At 34.7% G+C, this 17,099-nt stretch overlaps 1 protein-coding gene across 6 annotated transcripts in view; it reads left to right on the forward strand.

Annotated features, from left to right (window-relative positions):
* The window catches only part of LOC145690237 (FIGNL1-interacting regulator of recombination and mitosis-like), an 83,311-nt gene that overhangs the window by 21,060 nt on the left and 45,152 nt on the right, over nucleotides 1-17,099 (forward strand). For all 6 annotated transcript variants that reach the window (XM_081764930.1, XM_081764927.1, XM_081764932.1 and 3 more), the window contains exons 3-5: nucleotides 5,841-5,991; nucleotides 9,989-10,075; nucleotides 12,761-12,903. In XM_081764930.1, coding sequence (XP_081621056.1) covers nucleotides 5,841-5,991; nucleotides 9,989-10,075; nucleotides 12,761-12,903 — 381 coding nt within the window. The remainder of the gene's footprint in view (nucleotides 1-5,840; nucleotides 5,992-9,988; nucleotides 10,076-12,760; nucleotides 12,904-17,099) is intronic.

The following is a 17,099-nucleotide window of genomic DNA, read 5'->3' on the forward strand; positions in this document are numbered from 1 at the left end:
ACTAATGCAGATGGTTTGACATGTGAAACGTCACCATGAAGTTCACACGATTCGCATTTTTGTTCTTTTAATTTTTTTAGTTTAAACCAGTTATTAAAAAAAAAAACAGCTGGTGTAAACGAGCCAACCCTAAGAGTAAAAACTTCTTTCAAAAAATACACAAATAACTAGCAAAATTGTATGTAGTATTTTTACTTTAAAATATTCCATACCCTCTTTTTGAAACAAAATAAAATTAAAATAAAACATAAGAGAAATACTTAGATTTGTATGATACAATTAAAGGCTGCACATGGTTCTGTATATTCTTGAAATTCTACAGTCAAGTTTTTTATAACCACCATCAAGGGCGCCCATCAGGGGGGTTAAGGGGGCGCTTGCCCCCCCTAGAGGAAAATGTACTTCAGAATATTGAAAATCCAATAGGATTTTTACATTAGTTACAGCAAAATTTGAAACTATTTTTGAAACGTCGCTTATACTTGCCCCTCCTTGGAAACCACAACATAGGCGCCCTTGACCACCATCACGGTTTACCCAGTCCTCAAGTTTTCTGAATTTTTAACAAGAGGGATTCAACATATCATTACGGAACAAAAAAAGAAAAAAAGACTACGGAATATATTTAAGTTAAGCTAAATACAACTGCTCAACAAACGTGACTGAGTGGTTGGCTTTTGCGCTTCTATCGGGAAGTCCGGGATTCAACCCAGCATTCGACCATTCTGACAAAGCCTTCCTTCATTCCATCTGAGAATGTAGAAATACTGCGTGTACTGGCCGACTAGGAGTGTAGGAGTTGGCCGACTTCCTTTCTTATTGTTTTTAAATCGTTATTACTACTAATTACCAGCAGTGACGGTTTTGCGAAGGTTAGAGGATCGGTCTTTCGGACTGAAGCCTGTTCTCCAAAGTTGTGGAATGTCTAAAACGAACGAAATATCTATTAGTTATGCCTTTACTCATAAACTTTAAGCTCCCGTCAAATAAAAATTACGAATGTTTAGAAAAACTAAACATTAGTAGTAAGAAAACCCCTCCCAAAACACTTTTTTAAATTCGCCACTGATTCTCAGTATAAAATGATCTTCAAGGTTGTATCCGGAAGATTATTGCTAAACATATAAACGAAACGAAATATTAGCTATGCCTGTACTCATAAACTTCAAGCCGCTCCCAAATAAAATTAGGACTTTTTAGAAAACGAAACAATCAGAGAAACCCCTCCCAAAGTACTTTTCTAAATCCGCTATTGATTATTTGTATAAATTGGTATTCAAGGTTGTATCTGGAAAATTATTGCTAAATCATTGCACAACTACAGTATAACAGAAATGTGGAAATACGGTTTGACGGACATATTGAAAAATGTATGCTTTGACGGATATATAGAAAAACGTAAGTTTAACTTTCGTGCTAGAAGCTGGAGTACTAAGCTCTTAGAAATGAAACACGGATGACAAACTAAAATGATCTAGAGAAGGAAAAAGATGTCGATAACTCAAAAGTTAAAATAAAGTTAAATAACCTGTAAAATTGCCCTCAAATACTACATTCTTCATGTTAGCTTTAATTCGTAAAATATGTGCTCCATCCATCTTGATGGTGAATTACAGAGCTAAATATGGCATTCAGGTCGTGGAAATCTTATCTAACTATAGAATATACTATAAGAAAGCTATTTGGATAGAAAAATCATGAAAATGAAAAAAGCCAAAATTTCCAAAATTCTCGGTTTTTTTCCAAAAAAGCCGGCTTTTTATGTGAAAAAAACTATCGATTCAAAAAAGCCGGCTTTTTTGCATCTCTACCATGAGATATGGAATAGGTTAAAATGTATTAGCATCTCTGCATTCGGACAGTTGTATATGCAATGTGGAAAGTCCGAAAATTTCAACTTCATAGTTTCTGCTGAAAGGACTTCGTGTTCCATTCAATCTTCATAGGAAATAATCATCCTCTCGAAGTTAACAAAATTACGCACTATAACTTTGTATTTATTGATAGTAAGCAAGAAATCTTCAAGATCATTAAAAGACAAATTTACAGTTTTAAGGATCTATAATAATATATATTTTTTAAAATAAAAATACTAGTGTGAATGTGAACAGTGGCAAAAGCGTGATAAAGTTGACGTATGTTTACGTCAATACTATAGGATACTTCAGTAAATAAGCTAACACAAGACCTCTCATTGCGTCACGTAATTTTTAACTTGTCTTATCTTTTCCAACGACACAGCCAGATTACCACCATCATTCGTGACAACATTGAAAAAGTCAGTATCAAGCTACCGAAACTACGCATGAATGCTTGCTGAAGTCTCTCGTCGCTTGCAAGTTGTCTCTTATCCAGACTTCTCTTAAGTGATTGGAACAGATAAAAATTATTGGTCTTCATCTTCCAGATCGGAACTGTAGGGAGAATGGTCCCTAGTATTTTCAATCGATGATGCCGTATTAATTCATGCTTGTTCTGCTGGTATCTGACTCAGTTCACTAAATTCATAACTACATCTTTAAAATAACGGTACGGTGTACATCAACCAGTTGGCGATGAATTTTAGATGGTCGTGTTTTCTTTAGTCGAAGGAATCAGATTACACTGGACAGTTGAACGAAAGATCGTGTTTCCATAAGCGTCGCTATCTTAGAACTGATGTTGAGACGGTAGTATAGACATGTAGCAGAGTTGAGGTCAACTTGTTCTTGTCTGGTGAGAAATTATACCAATTTTAGTGTATATTATTTTTCTTATTAAATTTAGTATATTTTCTTTAGTTCTTAAAATACACTGTGGTAAGTGTTGCCCCTATAAGTAAGTAAATTTATTTTCTTACCTTTTATTTTTATATATGTAATCTACAAGAAAAAAATGTGTTCCGTCAAGAAAACTAAAGGCGTTAATGATTTTTCTACCTGTTCCTAGTCAAATAAATTAATAAAACTTCACACGGATTGTAATATTCTTTATTTAAAAGTATTTTTAACTATTATATTTCTACTGGAATTAAAGCAATCACTTCCATTCTTAGCTGTATCTTATGTGCTTATTACTGTTTGTATTTTTTAGTATCTTTGTGAGCAGTAAATTTCTAAGAATAGAAACGAGAAAGAATAGTACATATGAACTGTTACATATATGAAAGGAACAAGACCTAAAAAAATCAAATCAAATAAAATGTGTGTTAATGTCCGTAATGATTTTCTCTGTAATCCCCTTAGAAGATTTTCTCTTAAAAAAGTAAATATTTTAGTTATAAACAGTGTAGCATTTGTTAAAAGATAAATTTATTTGTTAAAAAAAATGCTTTAGTGCTTCCGTCTCTATACATTTATGTTACTGTTAATAAATAACAAAGAGTTACCTTTCATATGTGATTGAACTGTGGTGGGTGCTGTCCTCTAGGAAAATTTCCTGGAAATATGTGTTGCTTCCTCTCTTCATTCAATGTTAGAAGGTAAGCTAGTGTACATCTAATTTGTATAGTCGAATGCAGACTCTATATTGTATAGTTAGGGGGCGCGGTGGCTCAGTGGTAGAGCGTTCACCTCCGGTGCTTGGGGTCCCTGGTTCGATCCCATCTCGCGCCGTGTGGACTTTGTGGTGGACAAACACCGTGCTCGTGGGTTTTCTCGGGGTTCTCCCGTTTCCTCCCGCTTTCTTCATTCCACTATTTCACTCATTTCTCATTATCACCGTCTTCTTTAGCCTAACCGGCATAATCGTGGGACGTTAAACTTAAAGATTCATTTCGTTTTCTATATTGTATAGCAAAAGGGGCACACTTAAGTATAAATTGTGTTAAAGCAGAAATAAATTATCGTTTTTAAGTTCTTTTAATCAGTTTCAATGCGTTTGGAAAGCAATTACACACATTATAGTGACAAGTATTTTTCGTGTGAACGAAGTATATTGGTTTGTGAATGAAACTTAATAGAACTCTATATGTTAGTGAAGGGTGAACATTAGTATGTATTTATGTATGTATGTATAGTTTTCTTATATTTGAAGCATGGACGTTAATCAGTTGTTCTTATTAGGCAAGTATATTTTCATATTTGTGTGCACCTATTTTCAAGATAGCCCATTTATTCTTTATTTTGCGAATAATCATTGAAATTTTGATTGAACGTAAGGATGAATGTTCACATTATTTTGACTACGCTTAGCTTTGTTCTGTGAAGAATAAATTTGTTATGATTATTGTTTTGTTAGAAAACAATATGTTTAATTTTGAAACTATACCTTACGAGATAAGCACCATTAAATATACTATTCGCTACGCATTCTGCACATTCTGTTGCAATAGGCGTAACACATTGTATGGATGTATCTACAACTTTGATTTACAACCTTAACATTACAGATATCTGTATTTTGTGATTTGTACTCGGTACTATATTCTCCAAGTGATAATATTGCCGCTGTGCTCCCACAACTTCATTGGCTGTTAAATAAGGATAAAGAAGATCTTCTAATGGAAAGATATGCACAAATTGTGAATTTCCAAAATCTTGAGTACTTCTTATTTAGTCCCTTTCTCGTTGTGTTTCCATATCTTGGTTATATCGTACTTTCCTATCAGAATATTTAGAAGTGACTGTACTTATATCTTGGTATAAGTACTTAGGCATGGATGAATATGGTAGGAATATGTTTATTTTCAAACATTTTAACAAGGTATTTGGTTATCGCGTACACTGTCAATTTATTGATTTTCAAATAAATATTCTGACAACCCTGAAATATCTATGTTTACATCTATGTATTTTCAGTCTTTGATGTGTTTCTTATTCTTGTTTACCTAGGTAATTATGTCAATATTGGTATCATACCTCTCGCTTTGTTTTCTCTCTCGACGTGAAAACAAAATTAGGTTTTATTAGTCCTATGGGTTTTAGGCTTCCAAAAATAGGTTTTTTAGGCCAATTCTAGTAGACGTATCTGTCTCTCTCTCTCTCTCTCTCTCTCTCTCTTTGTTTGTTTGTTTTGATTTCTTTTTTACAAATGGAATTCTTAAACTATTAATCAATTGTGTGCATTTGACATGTTTAGTTTTTTTTAGTTGTAAAACCAATCTATATCATATCTAATTTGCAAAGAATACTCACTCTTTCGTATAAAAAATGAACTCGTTATCCAAAATATTTCAACCAGTTCTTCTGGTTTCAGTCAGTTAGTGGAGTTGTGGAGACGAACTTGTAGTGTCTCAAGAAGTATCTAGAAGCTTAAGAAAGAATTGTACTCCTAAAAATAAAAAATAAAATAAAATAACTGAAACGCCAGTTGTGAGCTAATGCTATTTCTTCTCGAACGTATGGAACACGTAAGTTTGAAATATTTATATTCTGTCTGTTGTGTTTTGACTTTCCAATAAATGTCTAGACAAATCTGAGATAGCTATTAAATTAATGATTTGCTCCTTTAATCTGGTACATACATGCCTTGTAATGCCTAAATGGGGACTTGCACATTCACGTATAACTTCATACACTTCTGAAGATATATTTTTATGTGTGTAGTTTTTTTTTTTTTTTTTTGTATGTATTCTGCATGAGCTTTTCTTTCTTTTTGTTATTTTTTTAAAATATTTCTACGTGACATAATAGTAGAAATGTAATTAATTTCCTGGATAGTTTTTGAAAATAGTTTAACTAACTAACTAACTCTATGGCCTATGGAACCCGGAGGTTCAGTGCCGCGTTCACAAAAGCTCTCCACTGACTTCTATCCTTAGCTAATTGGATCCAGTTTCTACTTTGTATTCCTATCTCTGCGAGATCCATCTTAATTTATAGGTTCTAAATTGTTTATAATTTTACCTTAACTCCATAGTACAAATGCCTTACTGAGGAAAAACCAGAAGGCGTTCAGCTTCAGGTTTTGCAGATTCTGTTGGGATCATGTTTGCCATGTTTGTCAGTGTCTAAAGTAGAAGAGAAGGTCTTATGCAGTGCATTACCAGCTGCGCAGAAATTATTCAATGAGGTAAGTATAAAGAATAATTACTACTTGACACGATAGAATACATGTCTATTTAAGAGTAAATCAAGATTCTTATACGTCAAAACATCCCAGACAAAAAATCTACGAACGGTTTTGAGCAGGCACGTAGCCAGGATTTCGTGAGGGGGGGAGGGGGGGTCCGTGATATGAAATACTGTGGTCATCACACCAGGGTCTTGATCATTCTAAACTATTTTACTGGAACATACATTGGTTCGTTTCGTAACGGGGGATGCCAAAATTCTGAAGGCCAAGAAGCTCGATCAATCTAAACTACTTTACTATCAACATATATTGGTTTGTTAGGACAATAAAATTAGAATATGTTGGTAAGTATTTTAATAACAAACTATGATGAAATCTCGAGTAAAATAATAATAATAAAAACGCATTGAAAAAGATTATACAATATTTACGTCCTTTCGCTGTTTATTCAAATATAACAATTTTCCTTTCATTATGACCTCAACTATTATAAAAAGTACATATTCAGTAATGTCTTGTAAAATATTTTACAATATCTGCGTTCTTCTCTCTATTGAATGAAATGTTAACAGAACTTTCTTTCGACATAAATTTTGTTTTTTGTTATTCCGTCAACTACTGTCTGTTCCAAATGACAGGTTAAAGGAGCAGTAGAAAATTGTTTTTGAAATAACATGTTTGAAACTGTAAGGATGCGATGAGGAAAAATTATGATAAAAAATGTCCACGCTTTGCTTACAACGGCACTATGCTTTCGGCAGCTTGAAATCTCCTTGACTAGTAGCAGAAATTCTGAGAATTTCACTCACCTCGCCACCATGTATTGCAAGTAATACAAATCTCCTCATAAGAAAAAGTAACCAAAAGCTTCCTGTAGTTTATTTTTAACGCTGATCCTTCTTTTTCTCATGTCATTTTGTTTCATCCTTCCTTAATTTTCTTTCATTTCTGGCCTCGAAGGGGGGGGGGGGTCTGGACTCCCCCCTTGGCTACGTGCCTGGTTTTGAGGCAGTCTTCATCTCTCAGCACATCTAAAGAAAACTTGTCGCTACGTAAACACATAATGAATGAAAGTCTCTACTTAGCCATCTATTAGAATAAAAGTGACGGTACAAGTTTGTAACTCGATAGTAAGATTTCCTTCTCTCATAGTTTATGGATAATGGGAAGTCCTTGTTAAGTACTTCTATGTAAGATCACAAATAATAATAATTCAATAGATGATTTTGAACTAATATTCAATTAACGGTCTTGAATTGCAATCACCTAGCAAACTGATGATGATGTAATATACGTGGACAGAAATTTGTTAAGCTTGAAACACTCACTCCTCCTCCTTCTTCTTTTAAGCCTTTTTTCCAGTTAGCTGGGGTCGGCTGTTCGGATCGTGGTCCTCCACCTGTTCTATCTTGTGTCATATCTGCTGTGACACCACACTGCACCATATCGCTTTTTAACACAAGCTCCCCATTTCTTCTTTGGCCGGACTTGGGCTCGTTTTCCATTCAGTTCTATAGCATCTACTCGGTGAACTATACATTTCAGAAGTTTTCTTCTTACATGCCCAAATCGTCTCTACTCGAAAAGTATTTGCTGGATAGTAAGATTTATGAATTAAAACTATAATTGAATTGTACAGAACAATGACAAGATGGCTTATAATTCTAAATCACAAATATTATTATATAGCAAGTATTTCTTGAGTGTGTATGTGTGTATCAATTTTTAAGTTTTAAAAAAATATGTCAACTTATATTACATCGTCATGCTTCGCAGTTCAAGACCGTTAATTGAGTTTTAGTTTAAGATCGTCAGTTGAATGTTTGTTATTTGTGATCTTACGTAGAAGTACATACCAGGAACTTTTCGTTAGTCATTAATTAGGAAGAGAAAGAAATCGTACTATCAAACTAAAAACTTATTCCATTATTTATGGATAAATAGAGAGAATTTCATACATCATGTTTTAATGTAGCGACTATATTGTAAAATTCTGCTAAAAGCAAGTTTGGTAGAGACAAACTGATACAGGAATCGAATTTCTCCCACAGCCAGTTTTATTGTAAAACTTTCCGTTATAAAATAGTGTAACACAGATTCACTAAGTAAAGCACAAAGTCCACTAAATAATTAAGGCAAAACTACTTATCCCAAGGTGGGAGGCCCGTTTTCGATTCCCGGCGGGAGCTCATGTGGTTCGGATTCCACGTTAATCAGTAAGTCCACGTCTCATATAGCCTCGCTGCTGAACGGCACGTTGAACTCAAAATCAAGTTAAGTCAAGGTATCCCAAGGTCCAGGCAGCCAAGAGAAGGATCCACACAAAGCTCCACTGCAAGCTGAATGAGCTGGACTAGGATTCTTAGTGTTCCATAGCAAGCAAAAAGAGGTTGGCATCCCGCAAAGCTCCAGGGAAGCAAAGCGGGAAACGGAAACCACAAAGCTCCACTGCAAGCTAAGAGGCTTGGGTTCTCTCAGAACTTCATTGCAAACTTGGAGAGTAGGAGTGATCAGCCAGGACTGATGTCGGCTGTGGTGGACCTTGAAATTTTATATCTTCTGGATAGCGGTAGCGCTGATGTTCTTCCATCACATGATCCAGTGGTGACGATGCTTCGTGTAGTAGCTTATAGTATTGTTTACAAATAAAAGCGCATCTGGTATTGTTTACAAATGTTAGGTAACAAATTATTAGTATGCGTAATTTAAATTTCAGGGTCCACTTAGCATAGTGAAGTAATTTAGTGGTTACTTACTTCGATCAAGAAATTGTGAATATCAGAAATATAGAATGCACTTGTGACTACGTATCCTGCAAGCAAAAGTTAATTGAAATTGTTGGAAAGTAATCTTTAAAAATATGGAATGACAGCTGCCATAAAAGCATCCAGTTCATGGCAATGTTGAATTTTTATAGAACATGATTTAGAAACTGGTTGCTAAGAGTTTATTAATTTATTTATTAGTTTGATTTGTCCGAATTTGTTCGTACTGTTGTTTAATGTTCGTGGCTGGTTCTTAGTAAAGTTTTATATCGTAATTAATGTCCCATTGAGCTGGAATATTGATCCAGAAATAAAGTATGGTTAAGAATTTATAAAGAACGTGCCGTTAGATATTGTGTAATTATTTGTAGTTACATTGTGCGATATAAGGTCCCTAATAGAACCCACTATATACAATTGGGACCCAAGTTGGATAATAGTTATAATTGCATTTAAAATAAAACAGAAATTAGTTTTCGTAATTTATGAGATAATCTTCACTATTATAACAGTAAATTGTAAATAACTTAATAATCGTAATAGGCCAAACTGAAAAATTTGTAATTTGGTGATGGAACTACCGTTTTTAAACTACCCTTGCTGTAGGAGGAAAGGAGCGTATCATTGTTTCTATTCTTTCGTCTTTGAGCCGGTCATCGTTATTCTCTAAATTTGTAATCAGAAGTTTTAGTTACTATTACAAAGTGATAGGATCCAGAATTATAACGGAATTCCTGTTGTCTAGGCTTGGTTTCTGTCCATTATTCTTTTCCTCTGATGGTAATTTTTTGCCACCAGTTCTGTATATTACTAAGTGCCATCGTACCTTAAACATCGTTACTTTTGATATACCTATCACACTGGCAGTCTTGTATAAATTTACTTCAACTAATCACAATTTGACCTCTGAAAATCTGAGAGGTTTTTCATTTTACAACACACATGTCTGGCTTGTTGCACGTACTAACCCATAATACACTACCTCACGTACAACTCATTCCTACAATACAACACTAAAACAGTGTACAAACGTTTAGTACTATTGACTGAAAAAGATTACGTGTTGCAGTACACGAGCGTTTTTGTTATTTCGATTACTACCTGAACGTAGTTCCTTATAATTTTTTTTTTTTTATATTCAAATCAGATTTCTTTATTTCTTTCTTTTGAGGGGAGTATAGTATTAAAAGCAGTTCATTGTTTTAATTTTGTTTTTATTTTTTCCACAGGTTTTGGAAGGGATAAAGTCTAAATTACAGGAAGTTACGAGCAGTGATATTGATGGCGTTGTGGATGCACTAACTTGTCTATTACAGGTATTATGTGTGTGTTAGTTTATTTTTGGTTTGTAATTTAACGCATATTGCGGCCTGTACCTTCTTGCAGTGTAAGGTTTTTCAATACAACAATGTGCTACTACCATTTTCGTTATTAGATTACATTAACAAGCGTAATCATAGGGATGTAGTTGGAGTTAAAGTTTATTATTATTATTATTATTGGTAATTGTTATTTTGATACCAGGGTTAAAGAAGATCGTTTGCAACTAGTTTGAAATTCCACATGTCCTTGAAAGTGAGTCCTCGCACATGCTTCCAGTATTTTTTGCGTACAGTCGGACGCCATATGAATTCACAAGCACGGTGTCAGTCTGTACGTTCCTAGTCTTTTGTTATGTTGAAGAAAATTAAGAGGGTAAGCAACTGTGAAATATAATTAATTATCGAGTTCTAACAACAAGCAAAATGATCGCTGCGAATATTCATCGCCAGATATGTAAAGTGTATGAGGACAATGCAATGAGTAACACTAGAGTACGATAATGAGTCAGATTATGAACTCAAGATCTGATAAAATCTTTTGGCTGGGAGAAGTTAATCATCCTCCATACAGTCAGACCTAACTCTTAGCGTCTACCACCTCTTCCGCAATCTGAAGAGTTTCCTGAGCGGTAAGCGTTTAGACACAAATAAACAAGTGAAAACGACCATAAATAACTGACTGTCGTTACATGTGGCAAATTTCTGTGAAAAGGATATTCAAAAATACATTCTTCAGTACGATAAATGTTTAAACTTGCATGGAAATTACGTAAGCAAATAGAGAATTGTATGTAAATTAAAAAAAAATAGATGTCTTTTTCTCAACAACATGTGCGTGTTTCATTTTTGTTGCTAAACGGACTTTACTTAAAAAATTATCCTCGTATTGTTCAAGTGAATTTTAATTATATACGTATGAGCAGCGATATCATGCCAGTACAGCATTCTCGTTATCCATGATTCGTTAATACGCTACACCATTCCTTTCAAAATTACGTATACGTGTGTGTGTAATAATGTTAGAGTTGCTAATTATTAATGTTGTTGATGGAAGAAATTATTGGTATTTTAAAAAGGAAGGAAACAGGAAGAGAAAAAGTTGAGTAAAAAGATTTGATTTGAAATATGTAGAAAAAGGACTTTTTCGTATTTGTGAAGTCTTGAAATTGTAAGCAAAACACCTTTTTTGCCTGGGCGAGTCGTGTGTTCCAGTGTAACTGTATATAGAATTTGCTTTTGTTAATTCAATTTTGGAGTATATAATTTCGCTTTATATTATTAAACAAAAGCATAAAATAGTAAATAGCTTTTGATCAATTAATTTGTATGTTTATAAAAAGAATTTAAACATGTTTTGCACTAGTTTAATTCTAACACTTACTGTTGCGAAAAAAGTCAATATTTTGTATTATTATTTGCGTTTTCAATTATCCGTGCCGTTTCATCAGGTGATGGGGAGTTTGACTAATTCATTATAATTTTACTTACCAAATAAATAAACAGATAAAGAAGAAAATATTAACTCCTGATAACGAACTATTTTATTAAGATCAAAATTAATTCTTCTTTTATTCAAAGACACTACATTCTAATTTAATTTCTTCAGACAGCCTATTGACTTCATAATAGATGTTGGTTGTGGTTGCGAAAATTACATTGACACAATCAGACAGTTACAACAGTATTGAATATCCTCACTGTTCTCTTTCAGTTTCTATTTTATATTCTTATACCTTCCTGCTTTAACCTTGGTTATGATTTCGCGAAAAATATCACCAAAAGCGATCGAAAATAGATGAATGTTACAGAGGATCACAGGTAGGACTGTTTTGTTGTTAACAGGAGGACTCTGTGTAATTTTTTCTAATTAGATTTTCAATAAAGAAAGTACAGTAAACTATCAATTTAACGGATCTCAAATCAACGGACTTATGATTTAACGCACAGAATTTGACAATTTGACTAATATAGCAAATATAGTTGATAGAAACTGGTGAGCCGAAAATTTCTTCCAGATTTTTAAAAGACGACGGATGCGATTGTAATATGAAAGTGGTTCGTACACAAAATAATAGTGTTGGGTTATTATGAACATTTTAGGCAGTTTAAATCTTTGATTATTAAGAAACCGTACAATGGAAAAACAACTGAAACTTAAGGCTTTCTTTTACCTTTCTACTGCAGTGGTAAGGAGGTTTTTTTGTAGTAGTGTGGTATATGCATGAAACATTTCACATTTACATTATACAGCACAATTTCAAGTGGAATATCCTGTTTTAAATATCGTTCCTAACACAATTCGCAGTTTAACGGACCTCTGATTGTACGGAAACCCTTTCACCCTAGTTAGTCTGTTAAATGAAAGGAGGCTTTACTGTATTACGAAATAAAATGCTAGTGTCTTTGAGGCTAGGTAATTTGATCGCTATATATTATTACATCACACAACGATGTCAAGCTACTCTGCGATAAGCAATATCTTAAAGATATTGATCATTTTATGTCATAACTTAACGATCCCGCCCTCCTCCCGTTATTTTTAAAAATTGCGAAAAAAATAATAAAACGAATCTCTTTGGTACCTCGTTAGTACTATGTTAGTGCTTCATTCATAATTAATTTTAGCTGACTTTTAATTTACTGTCACAACCATATAAATTGTTTATTTTTCTTGTTTAGGTTGGTATTGTTCTTCTAGAATGTATGAATTGTGTGCTGCAGTATGTTGAGTCCGCTGGGAAAGTTAACTTCAGTGATGTTCCTTCACTTCCAAAGTCTGTTGTCACTATCGTGTTCTGGTCATTTAAACACTGCAGAGACAGGTAAGGATTATAATTGCTTTTCCCCGAGTATAATAGTAGTTGCGATTATATTTATTTATTTATAGGTTTGTCGTTTCTTTAAGGGTAGGAATAAAGTTGTCTTAAATCACTGATGACCAAATGGTGGCCGGCGGGTTAGATTTGGCCCTCGAAAGTGTTTGATTTTTTTTTTCCTTTTTCTGACTACGTGCCTATCAGGAAGAGTGTAGCTGGCCGTTATACATGACTTTTAAGTGTCAAACCTTTTCGTTACCACACCCATTCTGCAAAAGCCATTGATGGTGGGTCGATTGTTAGAAGAACGCACATTTCATAGTTACTTTCAAATGTTCGTATCTCACGCCCTAATTGATCTAGACATACGAAACAAGAAGGATACGCAGAATAGAACTAAAAATCGGTAAATATGTGTCTTACACACATTCAGCGAGGATGCTTCAGGAGGACAAGGAATATTGAAAATAGCATCCAGGTATGGTTCTTATTTTGTCTGAACCCACAGTGCATTATAAATTGGCTATCATCATAAATGATTTCGCGGCATTCGTTACATCATCTATAAAATTGAAAATTAAGAAATAAATTAGGCTGCTTGGGGTTCGGAGAATCTATAAAACTTCTTTTTAAATATTATCAATAAGATACAGCTTGCAAATAATTAAAATTGTGTATGTAGCTATTCGTGAACAAATTTCTAATGCTTTTAATGTCAGTGCTCGTGGTTTCGGGTCAGTCCACAGTGGAGGTATGAGAGGCGTCCAGTAAGTTAGCTACCTAAACAGGAAGAGAGGAGCGGAGCATAATGTCGCCTGACACGCACGCCAAGGTCACTGTGGGGAAGCCCGCTGCGCAATTTGAGATCAGTCGGGGCAACGCAGTAGTCGTGAGCAGAATGTTTGTTACGCCGCGTACAATGAATTTGCAGAAGTCGGAGCGCCGCTTGGTCATCAAGTTTCTCACTAAAGGAGAAAGACCAAAGGAGATCCACGACCAACTGGTGAAAGTGTACCGGGATGCAGCACCGTCAGAATTCCAGGTCAAATACTGGTCAAAGCAATTCAAGTGAGGACGGGAGTCCATTGAGGATGACCCTCGCTCCGGGAGAACTGCGGATTCAGTCACCACGGAATTGTGCCGCAAAGTTGAGGACGTGGTCCTGCGGGATCGCCGTATGAAGGTCGCTGAAATTGCAGCAACACGTGGCATATCAAAAGGATCCGTCCCCACGATTCTGCATGACCGCTTGGGCATGTCAAAGGTCTATGCTCATTGGGTCTCCAGAATTCTTACGCCTGCACAGAATTAGTGTCGATGCAGCTGTCCCAAGTCTTGTTGGACTTCCTTGAGGAGGACTAAGACAAATTCCTGGCTGTGATTTCCAAGTGTTAAATCATCCTCCCTACACTCCGCACATGACCCCTAATGATTATTTCCTCTTTTGGGACCTGAAGAAGCATCTGCGGGAACAACGTTTTTCGTCGGAAAACGAGGTCTAACAGACTGTTTCCCAATGGTTTGCAGGCCATGATAAAGGCTATTTTTTCTCTAGGATTTCTTCGCTGCCCACAAAGTGCCGACGGTGCGTAGACCTCCATGGGGAGTACATTGAAAAACAGTGATCTGCAAGGATTCAGGACATCTACATTCCTTCCTGTCTAGATAGATAACTTTTATTCGACGTCCCTCGTACTAAACTCCGGATAAAAATTTAATTAGGTGTTCGAATCCCTACTTCAAGGAGTAGGCCTTGTCTGAGCTTCTAGCGGAACTTAGATCAATAAATCGCAATTACTGTTTGTATAGTTGTTCGGAGTTATCTGTTATCTTACTCCCCATGGAAGCCTATGCTATTTGAGACTATAGTGTCAGTCTTGAAACTTTTATATGATGTGCCTACTTAGATCCCTAATATATAATACAGTAGTATTATTACAGATGAATGACGAAATTTCAGTATTCCTTCGTAGGCAGTGAATATGTAACCGCATAAATTGATGGAGCAATTTACTTCAGGAAAGATAAGCAAAATATAGGGGTCGTATCGGACTAATTAAATGAAACCTGAATTTCACAGTATCGGTATTTCAAATAAAACCTTAAAACATACTAAAAGTCCGTATCGATCCCACGCCGGCTTCACTTCCAAAATGGCGGCACAAGAATTCGCTACTCTCTCGCATTTGTTTCTATAACTTGAACAAATATACATGGATTTTCATCTTCTAAACGCCTAATTACGCAAAGTAAAATGGATTATTTGATGTTAATTAGTAAATTAATGTAAATTTTTAAAAGATTTTTTTATCGAGTAAAACCTTTTATTATTATTATTATTATTATTATTATTATTATTATTATTATTATTATTATTATTATTATTATTATTATTATTATTATGTAAATATAAATCTCATCTCAAAATTGTAATTTCAAGTTCATTTTCTTTTTCAAATTTTTAAAGTTTGATGTACTTATTATGAATAGATGTATTTACAATAACGCAGGATGCATTAGAAATGATTTAAGATAATAATTCATAATTGCATAGAGCTACAAGTGTAGTTTATAAGATATCGTCGACAACTTCATCTGGTTCATCAGAAATAACTTTTTGAGCATTAATACAGGCCATTCCACTGCAGTTTTTCCAGAATTGAGTACAGGACAGGTATTGAATTTTTTCGATGTTCACATCTTCTGGAACAATCACTGCGAAGAGATATTTTACATTGACAACTAATTTGATTCAAGAGTTCATCAGGCACCGTTGGTAAAGTTGTTAATACTGGAACATTGTTTCCGCACCAATCTCATTATGTTGGTTTGAGCTTATTTCTAAACCAAAACTGAACTTGAAGATATACTGTTAGTGAATGTTGTCTTCTGGCAGCTGCAAACTTTGGAGATAGGTTCGCAATATCAAAGGTGGATAAGAACAATAGTCACCCAAGAGTTGTTTATTATTATTATTATTATTATTATTATTATTTATTTATTTATTTATTTATTTATTTATTTATTTATTTTTATTATTATTATTCATCTGTAAGAATGGAAGCAGACGGAAGTTCCATTTTCTTACTGATCATCCCAAATCGTAACACTAATTTCCCTTGTAGATTTTGATTTTGCGAAGTACAGGTGGTTTTCTGGTCTTGAGCGTCCTATCATAATTGCCAACAAATCAGTCTCTGTATCAACAATAGCAACTGATTTCTGTGTATCACACATATCAATAGTTGTCCACACGATCATTTCATTAGCATCTCCTTCCGCATGCAAAACGTTAATATTCTGAGACAGCAATAATGGAGTAAGTTTTTCAATGAGGCGTGTCTTATTCAGAGAATTGCAGAGTTTGCTGTCAAGATGTGCATAAAACCACTCCATAGAGGGTTTGAAGACAATTAAGAAATGAGTGCTTAATCATATATTGTCAAGAAACTCTAGCCCTTTAACATCAAATTTGGTATATGTCCCTGATAATACATCCTTCATTATCAAATTCTTGATTCCCACATTAACTTAGTTGGTCTTTTGTAGTCTTTGTTTCTTTACAAAGACTAGCAACATGATCAGATTTGGGAAGTTCAGTGACTCTTTAAATTTTTAGTTTGTTCAACTACTACTCGATGTGTGCGTATATTTATTCCTCCCAACGTAGCGGCGGATCCAGGACAGACTTCTGGGGAGCGTTGGGTTGTAATACTGTTACTTAGAGCTACTTTTAAGAGCTCTAAACTCTGGGATGGGTTTTGTTTATATATAAAATAAGAAAGTTTCCTCTTCTGGGGCGGGGGACGATTGCTCCGATCGTCCCCTTCCTGGATCCGCCCCTGATAAAACGTATTGTAACCGTCAAGTATCCTTGTATTAAAATCTGCATTGTCAAATGCGAACCGAATAAATGAACTTACTTTTTGTTGACTCCTCTGCATTTATTCTTAAATATTCGTATCGTCTTATCTCTAGTTATGGGACACTTATTCCAAGATTAGTCAAAATATCTATTAGTTGCCTAGGTGCGTAGTGACGCAGGCAGTACACCTATCGTTAGTTTCAGGGTAGGTCGACAACCTGAAATGGTAAACTGAGCTATCACCGAATGCTTATGATTAGCCGCTGAATTGTCATTGTTGTTCCTCTTCTTTGTTATTTCCTCGAATCAAAAGTTTCTGGGATTTAGGAACCAGTTC

This window comes from Thermobia domestica, chromosome 7 (assembly GCF_964235325.1).
Source record: "Thermobia domestica chromosome 7, izTheDome1.hap1.1, whole genome shotgun sequence".
Lineage (NCBI taxonomy): Eukaryota > Metazoa > Arthropoda > Insecta > Zygentoma > Lepismatidae > Thermobia > Thermobia domestica.